This window comes from Rousettus aegyptiacus, unplaced genomic scaffold, assembly GCF_014176215.1.
Source record: "Rousettus aegyptiacus isolate mRouAeg1 unplaced genomic scaffold, mRouAeg1.p scaffold_m13_p_2, whole genome shotgun sequence".
NCBI lineage: Eukaryota > Metazoa > Chordata > Mammalia > Chiroptera > Pteropodidae > Rousettus > Rousettus aegyptiacus.
The window spans coordinates 108,213,690-108,232,784 of NW_023416295.1; the positions used below are offsets into that span (position 1 = coordinate 108,213,690).

Below are 19,095 nucleotides of genomic sequence, written 5' to 3' on the forward strand. Positions count from 1 at the left end.
ATAAGGCTGCCATGATGAATATATGATGCTACAGGTGCAAAGTTCCTCACAACTTCCCTAGCCTTTACTGAACGTTCAAGAAACAGCAGCTTGAGAAGAGAATAAGCCGGGCAGGGAAGAAAACTAGGAATTTAGCTAAAATTGCGGGACTTTAGACTTTATGCATTTTAGGGGACTTCTAACTTAGAATTAGGAGCATACAGAAATTAGATAACTTGTGTTGGTTAATAAGAAATGATACTTTCAACTTTTTAAGATATCAACAGGAAAAAAGCCTTATTTTGCTCTACTTTTTTAAGGAAACAGTGCTCTACACTATGAGTTGAATTAGTACTGAGAGGGACCGATATAGTTAGAAATAATTCACTCCTGAGTAAAAGAAGATTGAATGGTGAATGCCTGAGTGCACGTAGACTTATTGAGGGCAAGGACTTTAACTTGCTTCTTTCACGGTCATCTGCCTTGCCCATGCGAAGGGTGTGCCCACTTAAATCTGTGTATGTGCGACGTACGTGAGTACATGCTGAGTAAAGACAGGGCACTCTCTTCCATCCGAGGGTGCTTGTATGATTCGGTCTGTCCTGACAGCTCTTTAAAATTCCAAGAAAAAATAGGGTAGGGAAAGTAATTTTGGTCCTTGGGCAAAGTAAGAATTTTGGCAAACGATTGTTGGGAAACAAAATGATTGGCCTGAAAAGTTGATGAATATCATTTGTTGTTGGTAACTGATCTACTACTCCTTTCTCAGGATGATTCAAAGCAAACTCAGCTCTCTCTATAGACTACTTTGAATTCAAACATGAAATATGAATGAAGTTTTCTTCTAACATTTATCCTTCACTGTTTGCACCTCCTGACAATATGCTGTTACACGATGTGTTGTTTATTATCTTTTTCACTCAAAATTATAGTTTTGAAATCTTTCTATGTTGCTATATAAGATCTAGCCTATTTATTCTACCCTTTGTACAACATTCCATTATGTGCATTTAATATGTTTATTTCATCCATTCTGTTATAGATGGTCTCAATTTGTGGTCTCAATTCTAGACCACAAAACCCACTTTCCTCAGAATCTTTTATATTCTGATTCCTGTAGTAGGTATAAAAGAGCAAAAGATAGAATACATAATTTTCCAAATCTATCCGGCTATGGATTTTTTTTCTGGGAATCTTGTGGAAATACTGTTCTGTAGAATGTATTTTGAGAAAAAAAATAAGATTAGAGAAATAACATATGGGTTAAATATGTATTTTCACTTTAAGAATGAGTAAGACCAATATAATATAGTCAATAAACAAATGATAAATCTACATGTAAAAATTATGGGGAGCAATAGTATCACTTTATATACATGCAACAAAATATAGCAGACAAAATGTAATTGCTGTATAGAATATGGTATCATATAATATTTCAGATTATAGACAAAAACAATAGCTATAAAGTAAAGTAGATATCAAACATGTTATATATTGAGCAAATTTTAATTATCTCACTAGGAAAAAGAAGTAACTTAATTATGCCTTTAAAAAAGTATTTTGGTAGTAAAGTCAAAAAATTTAGGGAAAGTGAGCCATTCATCTGTTGTTACAACAGGGCCTTGGCTGAGTGTCTGCAATTTGTCAGGAGCTCTGTGAAGTCCTAAGGATATAAAAATAAGATAACCTTGCCTTAAAGTATCATACTATTTATTTGAAAGAGATGAACACATAATTCAGTTATTATAAAAACAATATGGTAAGTGCATTGATAGATTTTGAACAAGGTATTTATTATAGAGCATTAGTAAAGCAACGCAGTGCTTTAAAAATAAATTAGTTAGGCAAAGAGGATGGAGAAGAGTATTTAGATATAGGAAACAGTATGTGAGAGAAAATGAAAATAGATAAGAAAATGGAAAGGTAGAAATAGAAACAAGAAAGAAAAATCTGTTGAAGATGCAGAATATAGACCTTTTAAGAAAGAGGTTTTAGAAGGTCAGTCTCTCTTGTATGTTGACAGTGTTTCTAAGCACATAACTACTACTACTCTGTGTGTGGCACTTTGGTGATAGGTTTTGTTAGCAATAGAACCTCGATGTGGCTTAAATGTGAATTCCGAAAAATCTTTGGGGTCAAGTGTAACAACTACGTCCAAGTCATCTCTACATCTTCAACACACTCTCTAATATGTAGTAGGTGCTCGATAAATATTGTTTGTGTGGATGGATAGTTAGAGGGGTGATAAATTTGTATGACGTGTTACAGTTGAGGAATTTAATGATTTTCCATTTTGAGTCAGAAGGAGGCAGAGTTGCAGAAATTGAAGAGTTTTGGAATAAGGGTGGATTATTTTTAACTGTATGACCTTAAACGAGTTATTCATCTATGCTAAGCTTTAGAATCCTTAGCTTCAAAATAGGGAGGAGATGAAGTAATTCACATAAAAATGCTAAACTCAGGGCAGAGCAAAGTGGTTCCTGCACAAAACGGTAGTTGGTATTGCTCAGTAAAAAAAATAAATAAAAAAAAAAAAGACAATTAATTGTGGAAGGGCCAAATTTTGGATGACTTGAATTTTAAGTTAGTCTGCTTAAAGTTGATGCTTGAAAATAGATAGCTCTGAAAAGCTTTATGATCTTGATAAAAATATAATTTTTACAAAGACTGAAAGAAGAATAAATTATAAAGGGGAAAGGTAGAAAACAACCTATCGTCATCATCCAGTATGAAAGGGATCGTCTGGGTTCAAAGCCCAGCTATATCATTGACTAAGTGTCTAACTTTGGAAAAATTTCTTAATTTTTCTAGGCCTCAGTAAAATTGTTTTTTAATTTATATTTTTAGACCAATTTTAGGTTCACAACAAAATTAAGGGGGAGGGATAGAGGTTTTCCATATGCCACTTGCCACCACACGTGCATAGCCTCCCCCATTATAAACATCCCCCCCCCCATCAGTGGTACATTTCTTACAAATAATGAGTCTGTATTGACACATCATCACCCAAAATCCATAATTTATATTATGGTTCACTCTGGGTTTGGAAAAATGTGTAGCTGATATAAAAATGTATCTGTCATTATAATATCATACATAGTATTTTTACTGTTCTAAAAATCTGTGCTCAGTCTATTTATACATCCCTCCCACACACACACAAACACACAACACTCTTGGCAACCACTGATCTTTTTTTACTGTCTCTGTAGTTTTAACTTTTTTCAGAATGTCATATAATTGGAATCATGCAGTATGTAGCCTTTTTCTGATTGGTTTCTTTTACTTAGTAATATGCACTTAAGATTCCTCCTTGTTTTTTCCTGGCTTGATAGCTCATTTCTTTTTAGCACTAATAATATTCCATTGTCCGAATGTGGCACAATTTATTTATTCATTCACCTACTGAAGGACACCTTGATTGCTTCCAAATTTTGGAAATTGTAAATAAAGCTGCTGTAAACATCCATGTGCAGGTTTTTGTGTGGACAGTTCTTAACTCCTTTGGATAAATACCAAGGAGTGAGATTGCTGGATTGTATGGTAAGAGTGTTGTTTTGTTTAATGAGATCATAGTATTTTTTACAGGATTTTATTAAGATTAATGAGATAATCAACACAAATTGTTTGACAGAGTGTCTGACATATTATAAGGGCTCAATCAATGTTAATTAGATTTGCTGTTATTATCTGATAATAGATGATGCAAAACTCAATTGTTGACAGTAAAGATGGAGAAGTAGGTACAGAAGAGAAAAATATCAGAGGAAAAGTGTAAGATCTTTTCATAATTTAACTCTATATGAGGTAACTGCATCTATTGTAGTTCTAGATATGCAGAATGTGGTTGTATAAGGCTTGTTGCTCTGCATGGAAGGTGTACCCTGCCTTGGGCCTCCTAGTTCCCCACACTCCCTTTGGACCAATTAAGAAGGATTATGCAAAGTAATTATAAGTAATGGTTGTCTAATTCTTCAGATAAGGCAAAAGAGTACTGCTAAATGCACTCCAAATCTGAACCATTTAAACCTGATAAAAAGCTAGGGTCAAAATGGTATCCTGGAAAAGCACTAGACAAACAGTCTAGAGAACTATGTTCCCAGCCTCACTCACTCTCTATGAGCTGCAAGCTTCCTGAACTTGGACTTAATTCTTAGTAATTCAGTTTCTCTGCCATAAAATAGAAATGGGACTCTCTCACTGGTTATTTAGAGAGCAAGATGAGATAATAAATGTGAAGATACTACACGAAATTTATAAGAAGTCAATAAATGCAAGACTACTTTTAATACACGGAGTCACTAAATAGCTTTCTCAGAATCTATGCCATGATAATAAATAAGAAATACAAAGTTATCTGTCACCAATGACATCTTGATTAATTCCTGTTCTGTTTTGAATACATGATGGTTTCAGTGCCTTGATAGAGTTATATTTTCTTATTCTCTAAGCATTAAGGCATATTTCTCCTTTGTAGAGAATTTTATAATAGAAATTCACAGGAAAAAGCCAAAAAACAACTTATTATTTCACTACCTGGAAATATCCAATGTTAATATTATGAAGTATTTTCTTTTGATCTTTTATCTTTCTTTAGATAGCAAGCTAAATCTCTAGAAAGATTAACCTGGATTTTTTAAAAATTGGTATGATGTTAAATATACAGATTTGATTTATGCTCTATCTGATAATAGTCATGAGCATAGGATTAATTTTAAATGCTGATATATTAACATATGATGCAGAATTTTGTCTCTTCTCCATCAAAACTCTGCAGTTTATATAAAGTTTCATTTATATGGAAATGTTTATTGTTTTTTACTTATTTATTCCTTTCTCCACTTAAATAATATGCTCAGAGAATATCAATAGCATTTAAGCAGGCAGCAATTAAAGAGTGAAAACATTTATCTGTAATGCCAGCCAAATTGTGACAATGGACTCTTTCATCTTGATTCTAAGCCCTAAGTCTGCTCTGAGGGCTTTCAAGTATCCATTTGGGCTGACGCCACTCAGAGAAACTCAGCAAAATAAGTGAGTTGAAGCAAACAGAAATATAAACCCTCAACATTCCAAGCTTTACATAATCATCATATTCATTTATACCAAATTTGTTTTTGTGGAGGTTAGGTTAACCAAACCTGTCTCTCCCATTTTTGGTTTTCTTTCTGATCTTCTGACAATGTCTTCTCAGCCTGCAGCTAAATTTTCTCAAATATTTAAATATTTGACAAGCATCTGTTTTACTAAGAACCACTCTAAATGATTAATGATAACATGGGTCTGTTTACTAATTTTCGAAGTTATTTTAAAATAATGTTATAAGTTAGAGTAGCAGAATAGTTTACTTGGGTTTCATGATCTTCTTTTAAATCAATTTTTACCATGTCTAAACTCTCTATCTAGTGGTAAGAAGTGCCCATATTATATAATCTGTGATCCCATTTAGGGGAAGGAAGCTATGGAAGATTTCTCCAAAGTGTAATCTGTCATATAAAGGATAACTCCAAAACTCCCAAATTTTTATAACGATGTGACCCATTTTAATTTTTTGAAAATAAATAATAATTGAGTACCCATTGTGTCTTATACATTGAGAGTGTAGCAGTGAAGTCAGACAAAGTCCCATTTTACATGGATCTTACATTTCAAAAGGAAAGCAATGCATAAATTAATGAGACTCTTGGATATTGATATCGAATCTTAGATACATTTATTATTTTGCAAGAGACAGGTATATTCTCCATCTTGTTAACAAATAAATGATCTTATAATCTGTAAATATCACATTCAGAAGGATTTTTTGTTGTTTTTGTTGGTGGTGGTGGTGTGTTTTGTTTTTTGTTTTGTTTTGTTTTGCTTTGTTTTGTTTTTGATGATCTAGTATAATCAGTCAGGACATTGCTATATTGAGTTATTCATAAAATTAGTTTAATGTAAATCATTCTGTATTATTAGTATGCTATTATAATAATGTTAATGTTGAATATGATGCATTTTTAAATATATTTTATACATTAATCTGAGCAATATGCTATATTATAATATGTATGTTAAATATCATGGATTAGCTTTTCATTGGAAGCAAGTTAATAACAGCAACATATATATATATATATATATATAAAACAGTTAATTGAGTCATTTTTTTCCGTCAAACGATTATAACTTTGAATTTTTTCATATATAGAATATATATTCAAGTATTTTTATTCCCCTTTCAGGAATTTGCTGCACTGACAAAAGAGTTAAATGCCTGTAGGGAACAACTTCTAGAAAAAGAAGAAGAAATTTCTGAACTTAAAGCTGAACGAAACAACACAAGAGTAAGTATAAAACTGCTTCCACTTGGAATTAATTCCCTGCGTAGGTCAGTGCCTCATCTCTTGCATGTGCATAAAAATATAAACATTTAAAAACTTTAGAAAGACTAAGCAGACACTACTTATCATCTGTTATTTAAAATGAAGGAGACTCTACTACAAAACTCAAAACAGGAAGACAGAAAACCTAAATTATAGTCTCAGCCACTGCTAAATCACTATGTTGCTTAGAAAATGTTTTTACTCCTTTTGGCCTTTGCTTTGTTCAACTTCAAAAGGAAGGGCTGGATTTCAACAGAGAATTTCAGATTTTCAAACTGTTGTATTGAAGTGGTGGAACAATACCTCAGAGGCTGGAGACAGGCAACAAAGGAGAGGTTTGAGAGAGGAGCATGAGTTTTTGCTATGAGGGTGCTTTGAAGGAGTGTTGTGGCATTGGCCTGCACTTCATCCCACCCCGGCAAAATATTATTTAAAGAAAGAAAAAAAAATGTTAAAATGTAAAACACTGGAACAGAACTTTCCTAGTTAAATGAGGGATACCTTTCCTATTTTAGAAGATTGCCTTTAGATTCTAATATTCTTATCTCATGAAACTGATGGAAGTTACTACATTCTGCTTTTGGAAACCCATGTATTGTTTCAGTGTCATGACATATAACTTTAAAGTTCAGAATTTGATCAAAGATACTGTATTTTCTAGTTCTGAAAAAAAGTCACTTAATTTCATAAAATATATAAATCACCATATATATTACCCATAAATGAGAGATAAATGAAAGTAGTTTCTCTACTAAAAGAATGTAGGAAAATTCATTTTTGTGTGGATATAATTCAATTTCAATCTAAAGTAGGTGAAAAATATTTTAATTGTTAGAGTGCTAACAGATTAATGCTGAGAAAATAAGATATAGTTGATAATGCATTCATCTTATGCTTGGTCTTTGAGAGTAACATAAAAATGACAGCACCACAAACAGTGAGCTTGAGCCTCTAATGAGAGATGCCATCACTTGAACAATGGCTATATGATCAAACTCAATTTATCTCCTTATTCCTTAGGATATTATGGTAAAGAGAATTCACACAGTGTGCCCACAAGGAATTGGTTTTCGTTGAGACTAATGAGCCAGTCACGTGGACTGCCTCAAATAGGACACAGAGAAGAGTTTAGATCATGTTATCCGATATCAGATTGATTTTTTCTATTTCTTTCTCTCTCTGGTTTTCCCACCTTTGATTTGTAAATTACACTGTTTGTTTTGTTTTGTTTTGTTTTTCATGTAAATTCAAAGTTTATTTATGCCATAAGATTTATTCTGCCCTATTTCACTATTTTATATTTTAATGCTTTTGGCCACAACCCCTGATATAGCACAGGATAGCCAAACTTAAGAGTAGAAACAAGAAGCTGAAAATGGAGGGAGGTGCAAACCTCTGGGTGGCTTCTAGCTATTTCTCATAGTTAAAATGCACAGAAACTCTTGCATTAGCTGTGTATGCATTTCTCCTTTATACAGTCTTTCTTTCTATAACCCTTTACTCCTTTCTGCAACCCTATGAGGGAGATGTTAATATTATTCCTATTTTATAGTGAGGCGGCTAGGCTCAGAAATGGCAGATAACTAGCCAGAAGTCACCCAGTGAGTACATAGCAGAGAAGGGATTTTAAAGCAATGGCAGAATAATTCCAGAGCCTGTGCCTTTAGCCATAAGGCCATCGGCACAATTATTCATGCCATGAAAAATCTCCTAGGATTTACTACAGCTTAGAGGAGACGTTGCTTAAGAGTAGACTTCTGCAGGATGGAGTGTGTCGTTTTGTCTTGATTGTGACTAATTTTAGGGAACTAGGAGATTTGAGAACATCCTCCACACAATTTTCATCATAATACAGCCCATGAGACCCAAAAATATCTGTGACTATTGCAAGGAATTAAGGAATTAAGGCAAGCTACATCTATTCAGGAATTAAAGTGAGCAAAATACAAATACTAAGTTTCATTATGATAACAGAAATTAAAGCCAATGATTTTAAACATGAATAATAGTTACTTTGAATATATGAATAAATCTGGAAAACATTTTTATCTTTTTAAAAAATTTTAATTATAGTCGACATACAATATTATGTTAGTTCAAGTGTACAACATAACAATTAGACATTTATTTACCTTATGAAGTCATCACCAGTTTGTCTAGTATCCATTTGCCACCATTTAGTTATTACAGTATAATTGACTGTTTTCCCTATGCTATACTTTACATCCTTGTGACTATTTTTGTATCTGTTGGTTTGTACTTCTTAATGCCTTTCACTTTTTTTGCCCATCCCCCCACTTGGAAAACATTTTTATACCTTCCTTAAAAGTAGTGACATAGAGGATTTTTGCTTTTTTATTATGTCAAAGGAAGACAGATTTATGAAACCTTCCTTGTACAAAGTTTTGATTACTTGACAACTCCCTAAGTTACATAACCACCTCTCACCTCCCCCCGCACCTAAAAAGTATCCAGGGCTGAAATTCAGACATATCTCCTCTCTTCCCCGCAAATGCCCTATTAAATGTTGCTAAATATAGATTTTACATAATAGTTTATCCTTCCACCTGTTATGTTTTCCTTCTTTCTATAAATACCTACTTATTGGTCTTAAAGAAAAAGCGAGAAGATAGTATTTCCTTCTAACACCTGAAGAAAGTTTGATTTATGTTGGTGAGAAATTTTAAAGCAGAATTACATGTTTTAATTTCCAGCATTCTCATAAACTCATCACTCTTTCCACGTTGAGTAGTTTAATATATGCTCATGAATTGAGATAAATAATACAAAATGAGACAGTCCACAAAGAGAACACATGAGTGGGTAGAGTTATTTGTGTTAATTTTAAGTATCATCCAAAATAATAGGTCAGAAAGGGCCCTTCTGTATGATATTTGAATGAATTATATCTTCTTCCAAATAGAAAATAAAAGTTTCAGCTGGAGTTGAATGAAATTTATCTAATATATCAAGTAATTATAATGATAATAACATAACTAAAATTGATTAAGTGCAAAATGTTTTTCTAAAGCTTCACATGTTTAACTTACTTTATCCCTATGGCAATCCTATTATCCCCATTTAACTGATGGGAAAACTAACATAGTAAGTAACTTGCCCTAGGCCATGTGACTTATAAGTAACACACCCCAGGAATCTACTCCTCAGCTTAATCACAGGCTATATATTTAAAAAATCATATTCCTATGTCACTCACAAATCATATTTGATAAGAGGCATTGCGTTTAGGGAAGAGCAGAGTTTGTTCAATTTTTTGTAATTCACACCTAATCTGTTCAGTAATTTATTTTGCATCAGTTATGTAGAAAGTAATGTAGGCATTTATTGTGATGTCAGACCTGAAAGTTGTGGCCATTTATCACTTTGTCATTATAGAAATAACTTTAATGAATAAATAAAAGAAATCGAACTAGTCACTAGAGTTGCTCTTAAATCCAGCTGCCTTAATAATTAAATTGAGAACACCAAATAAAATCATCCTAACAATAGTCTTTACTATACAAAGGTAGGAATTTCAAAAATTATAGTGGATATTTGCCAAAACATTTAAACAAGCTTCATTGTTTACTTCCACATAAATAAAATATGGTCAAAGTATTTAAACAAAATTTGTCCTTTCTAAAACTTCTTTGACCATACTTATATTTACAGAAAATAACATATTCCTGCTGTAATTTCAACATACTCAAATTGACTACTAAAACTTAACCATGTTTTTTCAGATTTCTCTGAATTAATGTAAAGGTAAAGGAAAAGCAGAAAAGTTAACAAGGTTACTATCTCTTAATATTAGAGTGGAGAATTTTTGTCATTGTTTTGGAACTGTTTCAAATGTTTTTGTGGCTGAAGATCTCAAAGAATGGTTATATTATTGAAAATATTTTAGAATGTAACTATTGCATGACTTCAAAAAAGAAGTTATGATTTCAAGAGCATCTTAATGTCAGTTAAAAATAATAAAGCTGTAATTTTATCTCACTGGTCATAAACTTAAAAGGTTAATTGTCCTTAATTCAAATTAAACACTTAATTTGAGACATTTCTTACTATGCCCTTACTTTTATTTTGAGCTAAAGGAATTATAAAAATGTTCAAATACAATCAGACGCCTGCCATTATGAAAGAAAAGCATCCCATTCTTGACAAACATGTCTATGCAAGTTAATAAACTCCTACTAAACAAATTTTCTCAGTAAGCAGAAATTAAAGTTCAGTTGAGGAAAAGGAAGACCCTGCAGTTGAAAGCAGGTGAAGATATATGTGTATGCATACGTGAATGCAAGTATACATATTTATGAATGTACTATGATGGGATGTAATAAATATATGAGTGAATAAATAGGACATATGCCCTCCCAATAGGTATTTCAGTGTGGGACTCAAACATGTACATTAGAACATTGGCAACTGTAAAAGTAAACAGTATTTGAGAGTAAAGGATGTTGAGTGTACTGAGCACAAAAGCAACTAGTTTGAAGGTTTTCATTTTCAGATGTTAACGTCGTGTTACATGACCATAGTAGAGAAGCCATATTAGTCTACAGAGAAAAATGTATTTCTACTTGAATGCCATTCATGATTGAAAATAATTGTGCACAAGGTTATGTTGAATTCAGATCTAATAAGAAGATAGTTTTTAGAAATTTCCATTGATTCAATATGTGTACATGAATATATGATATAGGCTGTGGTCATTTAGAGTGAATTCCAGCACAGGATAAATGATCATTCACACAGTCCCTCTTAATTTTTGAGTATACTAAAGACAGTGTCTCTGCAAGCTTTACGAAATAGTAAATTGAAGTGTGGCTCCTAGAAAACGTGTACAATTAGCAGATTGTTAGTGGTACCTTCGATGGGTTCTTTTTTTTTTTGTTAAGTCCGTAAGGAGTCTGTTTTATTCTAATAAAAACACATTTGGTTTATTATTATATAGATGAGAGTTCCTAATTGCACTAAATATACCAGCTTAGCTGCTTTAATCAGGAAGACATTGATTAAAGTATATAAGAAATCATAAACCGAACATCCAGGTGCAGTTTCTAGGACTACATTTCTTAGCCCTGTAAGTTTTTCTTACACACCTAGTCCCAGAAATATGCAGCCTCTGCTACTATTTGTGCTAGCAAAATAGGCACCCTATGCCCAGCACATTTTCTCATCTGACCCCCTCGGAATCTGTCCTGTGCATGTGGTTCTGGTTGGCTGAATCTGTATCACATACCTGCCACTTAGTGGTAAACATGCCTGAGAAATGTTTCTTGGATACCATATTATTGGGAACATAGCATTCAGAATATGAGGAAATATTAAATACGGAGGTTATGTTTAAAAGATTTGGAGCAACCAGGAATCCAATTTGTCTATACTATGATCCAACTTTTATCATACCCTTTTCCATATTAAAATTCTAAACAATAGTAATAATGGCATGCATCTACTCAACAATATAGTTATACTTCTTAGACAAAAATAAAACCACCTTTCCTTTAATAAAGTTCATAATCACTAGTTACTGCATCCAGCTAGCTACTTGCCTGTTCTCATTAAATCATAATCCTATTGTAACATTATGTACTCCATGGACTACTTTAAATGTCCATCAGAATCAATATACCCAATATAAACAGAATAAAAGAGTAAAAATAAAACAAAAAAAGAAGATAGTTTAATATACATTAGGTATATGATACAACAAAAAAGGAAGCTCCTCTATTCTTCAATAGATCACGAAATCCTACTAACTATTATAAATTCCAAGTCTAAATTTTGAATCTTAGACCTATGTATATGGACGTATACATATGTATTCTAAGAAAGAAACTGCACCCTACTTCTATCAGTAATTCTGAGCATATATGGATTCCAAGATGATAGCATCCCAACCTAGCAATGTATTCTCTACCAGCTTGAATTAAAATGGGTCTTCCCTGGGTCATTTAACCATCCTATAAAATCATCTGCTTTTGCATCATGCGATAGCCTGGTAAAACCAGAGCTGGGAGCATCAGTCAATTGCATTACTCCTTTCATTATAAAATAAATGATGTAAGCAAAACATGACTAAGCAAAAATCTAGTATGATGGTGTTGCTGGTAGAAGCATAACCATTGGAGAAGGCAAATTCATATCTAGAAAAATTGTTTATCACAATAAGAAAAGACAGCTGCCTCCTCCTTGATAGAAGCGATTTAATGTAATCTGCTTGCTTCATGGTGAATAGCAGGTGTCCAGGTATATTTTATCATGTCAGGAGTTCAAGGTTGTTGGCTGTAGCTAGTAACTTGGCCATTCTCCCAATATATAGTGGTAACCCTATCAACCTTAGTGATAAAAAGCTCATTTTTTCAGGTCAGGAAATAACTTCTATCCCTGAAATCATGGTCACTTTTTTTTTTTTTATTCCCATTGAGAAAATGCTATGATGGCCAGAGATTTAGGCTAATATTCACAGTGTGAATCATTTTATACACCAGAATATCAAAAGCCTCTACAACAGTGAGTACCAAAGAATTAGTCCTAGCTCAGAGCTAATATTGAGAGATTTTGGTATTCTATTTTTTGCAATATTAATACCTGCTAAATGGTTGCAAGTCCTTCTAGGGACTATTTTCTGATTGTATATTGCTTCATAACAAACCACCCCAAAATTTAATGGTGTAAATCATTTTACTATACTGACAGATTCTGTGTGTCAGGGCACAGTTATGATGGCCCTTCTCACTTCCATAATATTCAGGCTCTCAGCTGGGATGACTTGATGGCTAGTGACAGTGATGTGCTAGTAAATTATTTCTTTACCAAGAAAAGAAGCTCTTCCCAGGCCCCTGCTTACCAAGAAGGCCATGTTCACTTTGAGTGCAAAAATCATGAAGCCAAAAGGTGAGAAGTCTAACGAGTTTGAGCCCCACATCTCCTAGGTGCTCCTTGAGCTGGAGATGTATTTGGACCTCAAGGCCAGCTACAGGAGCTGAATATAATAACAGCCAAGGAAATTGAAATTGCTGGTGATTGGAAAGCTATTATAATCTTTGTTTCTGTTCCTCAACTGAAATCTTTTCAGAAAATCCAAATCTGGCTAGTATGCGAATTGGAGGAAAAGTTCAGTGGGAAGCGCATTTTCTTTTGTGCTCAGAGGAGAATTCCGCCTAAGCCAACTCGAAAAAGCCATATAAAAAAATAAGCAAAAGTGCCCCAGGAGCTGTACTCTCACTTAGTTTACCCCTGCTAACAGGTACTTGTGGTAGCTGATATGAATAGAATAGAATAGAATAGAATAGAATAGAATAGAATAGAATAGAATAGAATAGAATAGAATAGAATTAAGAATAGAATAGAATAAAGTAGAATTTAGAATAGAATAGAATAGAATAGAATAGAATAGAATAGAATAGAATAGAATAGAATAGAATATCAGCTACTTATGGTATTAGCACAGCATTCTTTACTCAACAATACTCAATATCACCTTAATTAAAAAAAAAAAAATCTCTAACCTTAATGTGACTCAAGATAATATTTGGAAAACAAGACATTTTATCAGGTGACTCAAGTCAGGATTCAGTTCTCCAGAGATTTTATTATTACTATTATTATTTTATTAATACAGTTTGGTCCTTACTGGTCTATGAAGGATTCTATGATCAATTACCATTACCAAAGATTCCAAAGATCGCAATGGATCAAAACCATTCTTCCTGTTATAGCTACCACACTCACTTTACTTCAGGCGATTACTTAACCTCTGCCACTGCAGGATTCTGTTATCCACACGAAGATTAGAGTTCATTTAGTACAAGCATCTCTCCCTTTTCATCCTTTGTCTATAAAGAACTTCTGTCATGGGGATTTTGTAACTTTGGAGCTCTCTAAGATATTTCTAATATATGTGTGCGTGTGTGTGTGTTTGTGTGTGTGTGTGTGTGTACACACACATACGCGCGCACACGCACACACATATATATATTTCTAATATATTTCTCAGTGGCTGCATGAAGATAGTGTTGCTTTCATCTCAAAAGAAATAGAGGTAGGCAAAATTCTCCATTTTTAACTCCTTAAATCATCAGTTTTCTTCTTCTACCTTATACCCAAAGAATTTCTGGATTCTTCCTTTTACCTGTTTCATTTATGGCCTTATTTCAGGCCACCAAGTTTCTATTTTAGTTAGCCAACAAAGCAAACAATTACATCCACCCCAGCTGCCTAATATCAATGTTAAATCCAGATTCTCTGATAGTCACATTGATTATTTTAACCAGATCAATTATTTTTTTTGTTTTTTTTCTTTCTATTCCAGCACTATTAAAGATCTATTTCTACATATATTTTCATATTTCTGAGATTACAAATTAACAAAATTATACAAGTCTTATGATTTGGAATCCTTTCTTCTAAGATTAGACTTTATAATGTATACCTTGGTATTCTAATTAAAAATCTGTAGGAAAAGAGGGGTGTTTGGGATGTGATATGAGGAGCAAAAGATAAATTCTTTTCTAAGATAAATTCTGTAAGTACTGTCATTTCATTTATCAAGAAAGATAGGATTGGGCTTATCAGAGAAGTATGGAGATCATTTGGATTTGAAGGATCAGGTAACTAAGATTCATCTGAATCTTTCCAAATGTCCTTTTTCTAGATCTTGTGGTACCTTCTTATTTTTAGAGTGGCCCAAGATTTCCACATAGGACACCTGGTAAGGCTATGAATTCATCATACACTGTAATTCAGTGATCTTTCCTAGATCAGGCTCTCTAACTTCTTTCTGTTATGTCTTGGGACTCAGTATGAGGCTATTATGGGCAGTTATTTAAAAAAAATCCTGGGTTCTCTGGGGCTTGACCTAAAAACTTAAAACTTTAAACTTGTTGTTTTCTTTCTTTAAACTCTTCAGAGCAGTTCAAAGCATTCAGCTTACCTCATTGTCCATATGTTCTTCATGCCATTCAAAATGGTCTATTGTATCTATGCCTCAGTTCATATAAGCCTTACTTTCACAGGCACCTCATTTCCAGAGAACTCGGGAGATTATTTAAATAACTATTTTACCTCCATGTAACAAAGAAGATAATGTCTCTTCTTTTGATACTAATCTGATTGTTGCTTAGTCTGATCTATCCAGGTCATAAATCCCAGATTCCCATTTCTCTGAGGAATTGTTACTTATAAACATACCTGTTACAAACTACTGCTTTAATCAGGGTTCATTTATTCATTCAACAAAAATTTATGAACTTCTTTGTGCCAATCTTCTAGGCACTGACAATACAGCTATGAATAAAATAATAATAAAAAAAAGTCTTTCATCATGGACCACATTGTTTTTTGACAGACAGTAAACAAGATAAATTATAAAATAAATAGTACACTAGATATAGACAAATAAGAAAAAAAATAAAGCTGGAAAGAGGATTTGTAGTGTAGGAGGCAAATAGAGGAGGCCTTGTTGAAAGGTGATATTTGAATAAAAATATGATAGAGATGGTGGAATGGGATGGTCATGTGGGTATCTGAAAAAAAAAATATTTTAGGCAGAGAAAAGTGCAATCACAAAGGACCTGATGTGAGAGCATGGATGTCTGATATATTTAAAAAAATAAAACAAAACAAAACTGAAATGATGTCAAGCAGTTAGAGTAAGAGGACTAGGAGATGAGTTTAGATAATTTAGATCTCTTTGGTATTTGCAAGGACTTTGGCTATTATTAAGAAAATAAGAAAACATTGAGGATTTGAGCAGAGGTACATAACCTAACTTACATTTTAACTTAAGTAATGTTTGAGAACAGTCTGATGAAATAAAATAATGGAAACAGGAGGACCAGTTAAGAGGCTATTATAATAATTCAGGGGTAGATTACATGTCTTGAACTCAGGTGGTAGCAGTGGATGTAGGTAAGAAGTGGTAAGATTCTGGAATTTGCAAGACCATGAAAAGAGAGTGATTTTAAAGACTGAACTAGCAATTTTAAGATAAATAAGAAGGTGAAGGCATGAGTGTGGTGAGGGGCAGTAACAAATTTTTTAAATAAAGAGATTGAGGATGCAAGTATTTTTAGAGTTTGAGCATCTAAAGTAAATTGAAATGTAATGCCATGAGTTATATGATAAAAACTAAAATTTGGGGAGAGTTTCACTTATTGATAACAGTGGAATCTACAGTGAAACCATGAATGCGGGTAATGGAAATAGGGTAGAAGTTGAGACCATTGCAGTACACAGGTCTAGAAATGCAGAGGCCAACATGATGGGGAAATCATCTAAAAGTATAATAAAAATAACCAAGAATTGTGGCTGTGGTAGTGCTAGAAAAAGTGACAATTGCATACTAGCTAAAATATTTAAGAAGTACTGGAGAGTCACCCAAAGCTTGGCAGGTGACTATTACAAATGTAGCAGTAGATACAACCTAATTACTTCAATGTTACAACATTCTTAATTCCAGATAACAGAATTAACAATCTAGCTAGTTTAAGCAAACAGTAGTTTTTAATCGATCTTGAGAAATTCTTAATAAAAAGTCTGTAGCCTGAACTTTCAAGACCAAATTTTACAACTTTATTACAAGGATAGTAAGGGGATATTTTTAGCCTATTTAGTATAAAATCGTTATTCATTTGCCACCTCACATGGAGCCAAATAGATACCTTCATTAACTTATTTATACAGCTTATAACTTATTCACACAGCTCATTTCTCACATAGGTGTATAATTAGTAGAACCAGTGTGGCACCAAACACTGAGAATTGTAGTTTTTATGCTCTGTGTTGGGAAAGTGGGGTTAATAGTGTGAGGAACTTGCCGAATAGTGTGATCAAAAGATTTAGGTAGTCTCTAATAACAGATGTCCTTTATAACTGCAGTATAACATTCATATTGTGTTTTTTCCTAGAGAGTGATGATTTTATCTTATACATCTCTGTATCCTATACAATGTCCTACAATATTGACATTCAAATAGTTTTTAAATTACTGTGTAGATCAAGGCATCTCTAATTTACAGTTAGAGAAATCAGTTTTCATTTTATTATGACATTTCTTTATTAGTATATCATCCATCTAAAACATACATGTATACAACAATTTTGATTAGCTTAAGCTTTTAGAAAATATTCATCAATTAACCATGGCTGCAGACTTAGCTTTAATATAGGCCAGTGTGTACACTGAAAAATTTACCTAATTTATCATTGTTTCTATTTATTCAACAAATATTCATTGCAAACCTATAAATGTCAGGAACTAAGACATATACCCAAATACAGAGATCAAGAATATCAAGACAGTTGTGGTATCTACCCTCATGAAGTTTATATTTCAATAAAAAAACAGATTGAAATTTAGTGAAACTATTCTTAAGAAATTGCTCATGATATATTATAAAGGAATGAAGGCAGAAATTCAAATAGAGAATTATGGGGGCTGAGAAGTGAAGTGACCTACTTTACAGAGAGTAGGAAGCAAATGTTTTATTGAGAGGGTGATATTTAAACTTAGATTAAAAAATGAGAAAGAGCTGGCCGAAGAAGAAACCAAAAGAAGAATACCCCAGGTATAGGGTACAACATATGCAAAGACTTGGCATGTTGAGGAACTGAAAGCTGGTATGGTTAGAGCACAGTTTGCCAGAAGAAGACTAACACCAAATAATGTTGGAGAACTAGGCAGGGTTAAGGTCATACAGTGTTATATAACCTGCATGAAACAGCCTGGATTTAACTAATACACACATGTATCTATAGAATTCAAGAGTAAAATACCATGAATATAATCAGAGGTTGATAAAATGAAAACTTTTCAAAATATTAATACTTATGTCATCTTCACACTAAATTTCTATTACTATTATTTGACTCTTAAATATGACTCCTACCTCCTGATCTGTGTACATTTAGAATCTCAGATGTTTGTGTTCTTTTGTGTCAATGGCATGGCAAAGTTTTCTGACACTTTGAACAATAATTAAGGACAGTAAATGTAGAAAAATTAACTTATTAGGCACTAAGAAATGTGATACCAATACAATGGAATATTACTCAGCCATAAGAAAAGATGAAATACTGCCACTTGCAACAACATGGATAGATCTTGAGATTATGGTGCTAAGCAAAATAAGCCACATAGAAAAAGTCGAAACCCATATGATTTCACTCATCTGTGAGATATAAAACTGAAAGCAACAAACAAACATGACAAAAAGACAGGGACTCATGGACACGGACTGCGGATTAGCAGTTACCAGAGGGAAGAAGGGGAGGGTGGAGGTAGGTAGGGGTAAAATGGTCAAATATTTGGTTATGGAAGGAAATCAACTTTGGACGGTGAACACACAATGCAATATATATATATGACCATACTGTTAATTGTATACTTGAAACATATTTGATTTTATTAATGTCACCCCAATAATTTTTAATAAAATAAAAAATGTGATAACAGTATGTGACACTAAATCTAACAGTGACATTTTGAAAGTCAAAACTTTTCATTACAATGTAAGCTTTAGGAAAAATTCTGAAAAAAAGAAAATTGTTTTCGCGACTTTTTTTTTCATTTCAATATTCTTCATCTTTATTTTTTCTTTAATATTACTAGTTTTGCGTATATAGTATATTAATGAGACATTTATATAGTTTATGAAATGATCTCCCTGATTACTCTTATCTTCCCTTTGGCTCTACACATAGTCATTACTTTTCTGCTGACTACATTCGCTATGCCATA

At 32.9% G+C, this 19,095-nt stretch overlaps 1 protein-coding gene across 16 annotated transcripts in view; it reads left to right on the forward strand.

Moving 5' to 3' along the window:
• PPFIA2 (PTPRF interacting protein alpha 2) overlaps positions 1-19,095 on the forward strand; it is a 424,261-nt gene that overhangs the window by 233,445 nt on the left and 171,721 nt on the right. For all 16 annotated transcript variants that reach the window (XM_036237945.1, XM_036237946.1, XM_036237951.1 and 13 more), the window contains one exon: positions 6,207-6,308. In XM_036237945.1, coding sequence (XP_036093838.1) covers positions 6,207-6,308 — 102 coding nt within the window. The remainder of the gene's footprint in view (positions 1-6,206; positions 6,309-19,095) is intronic.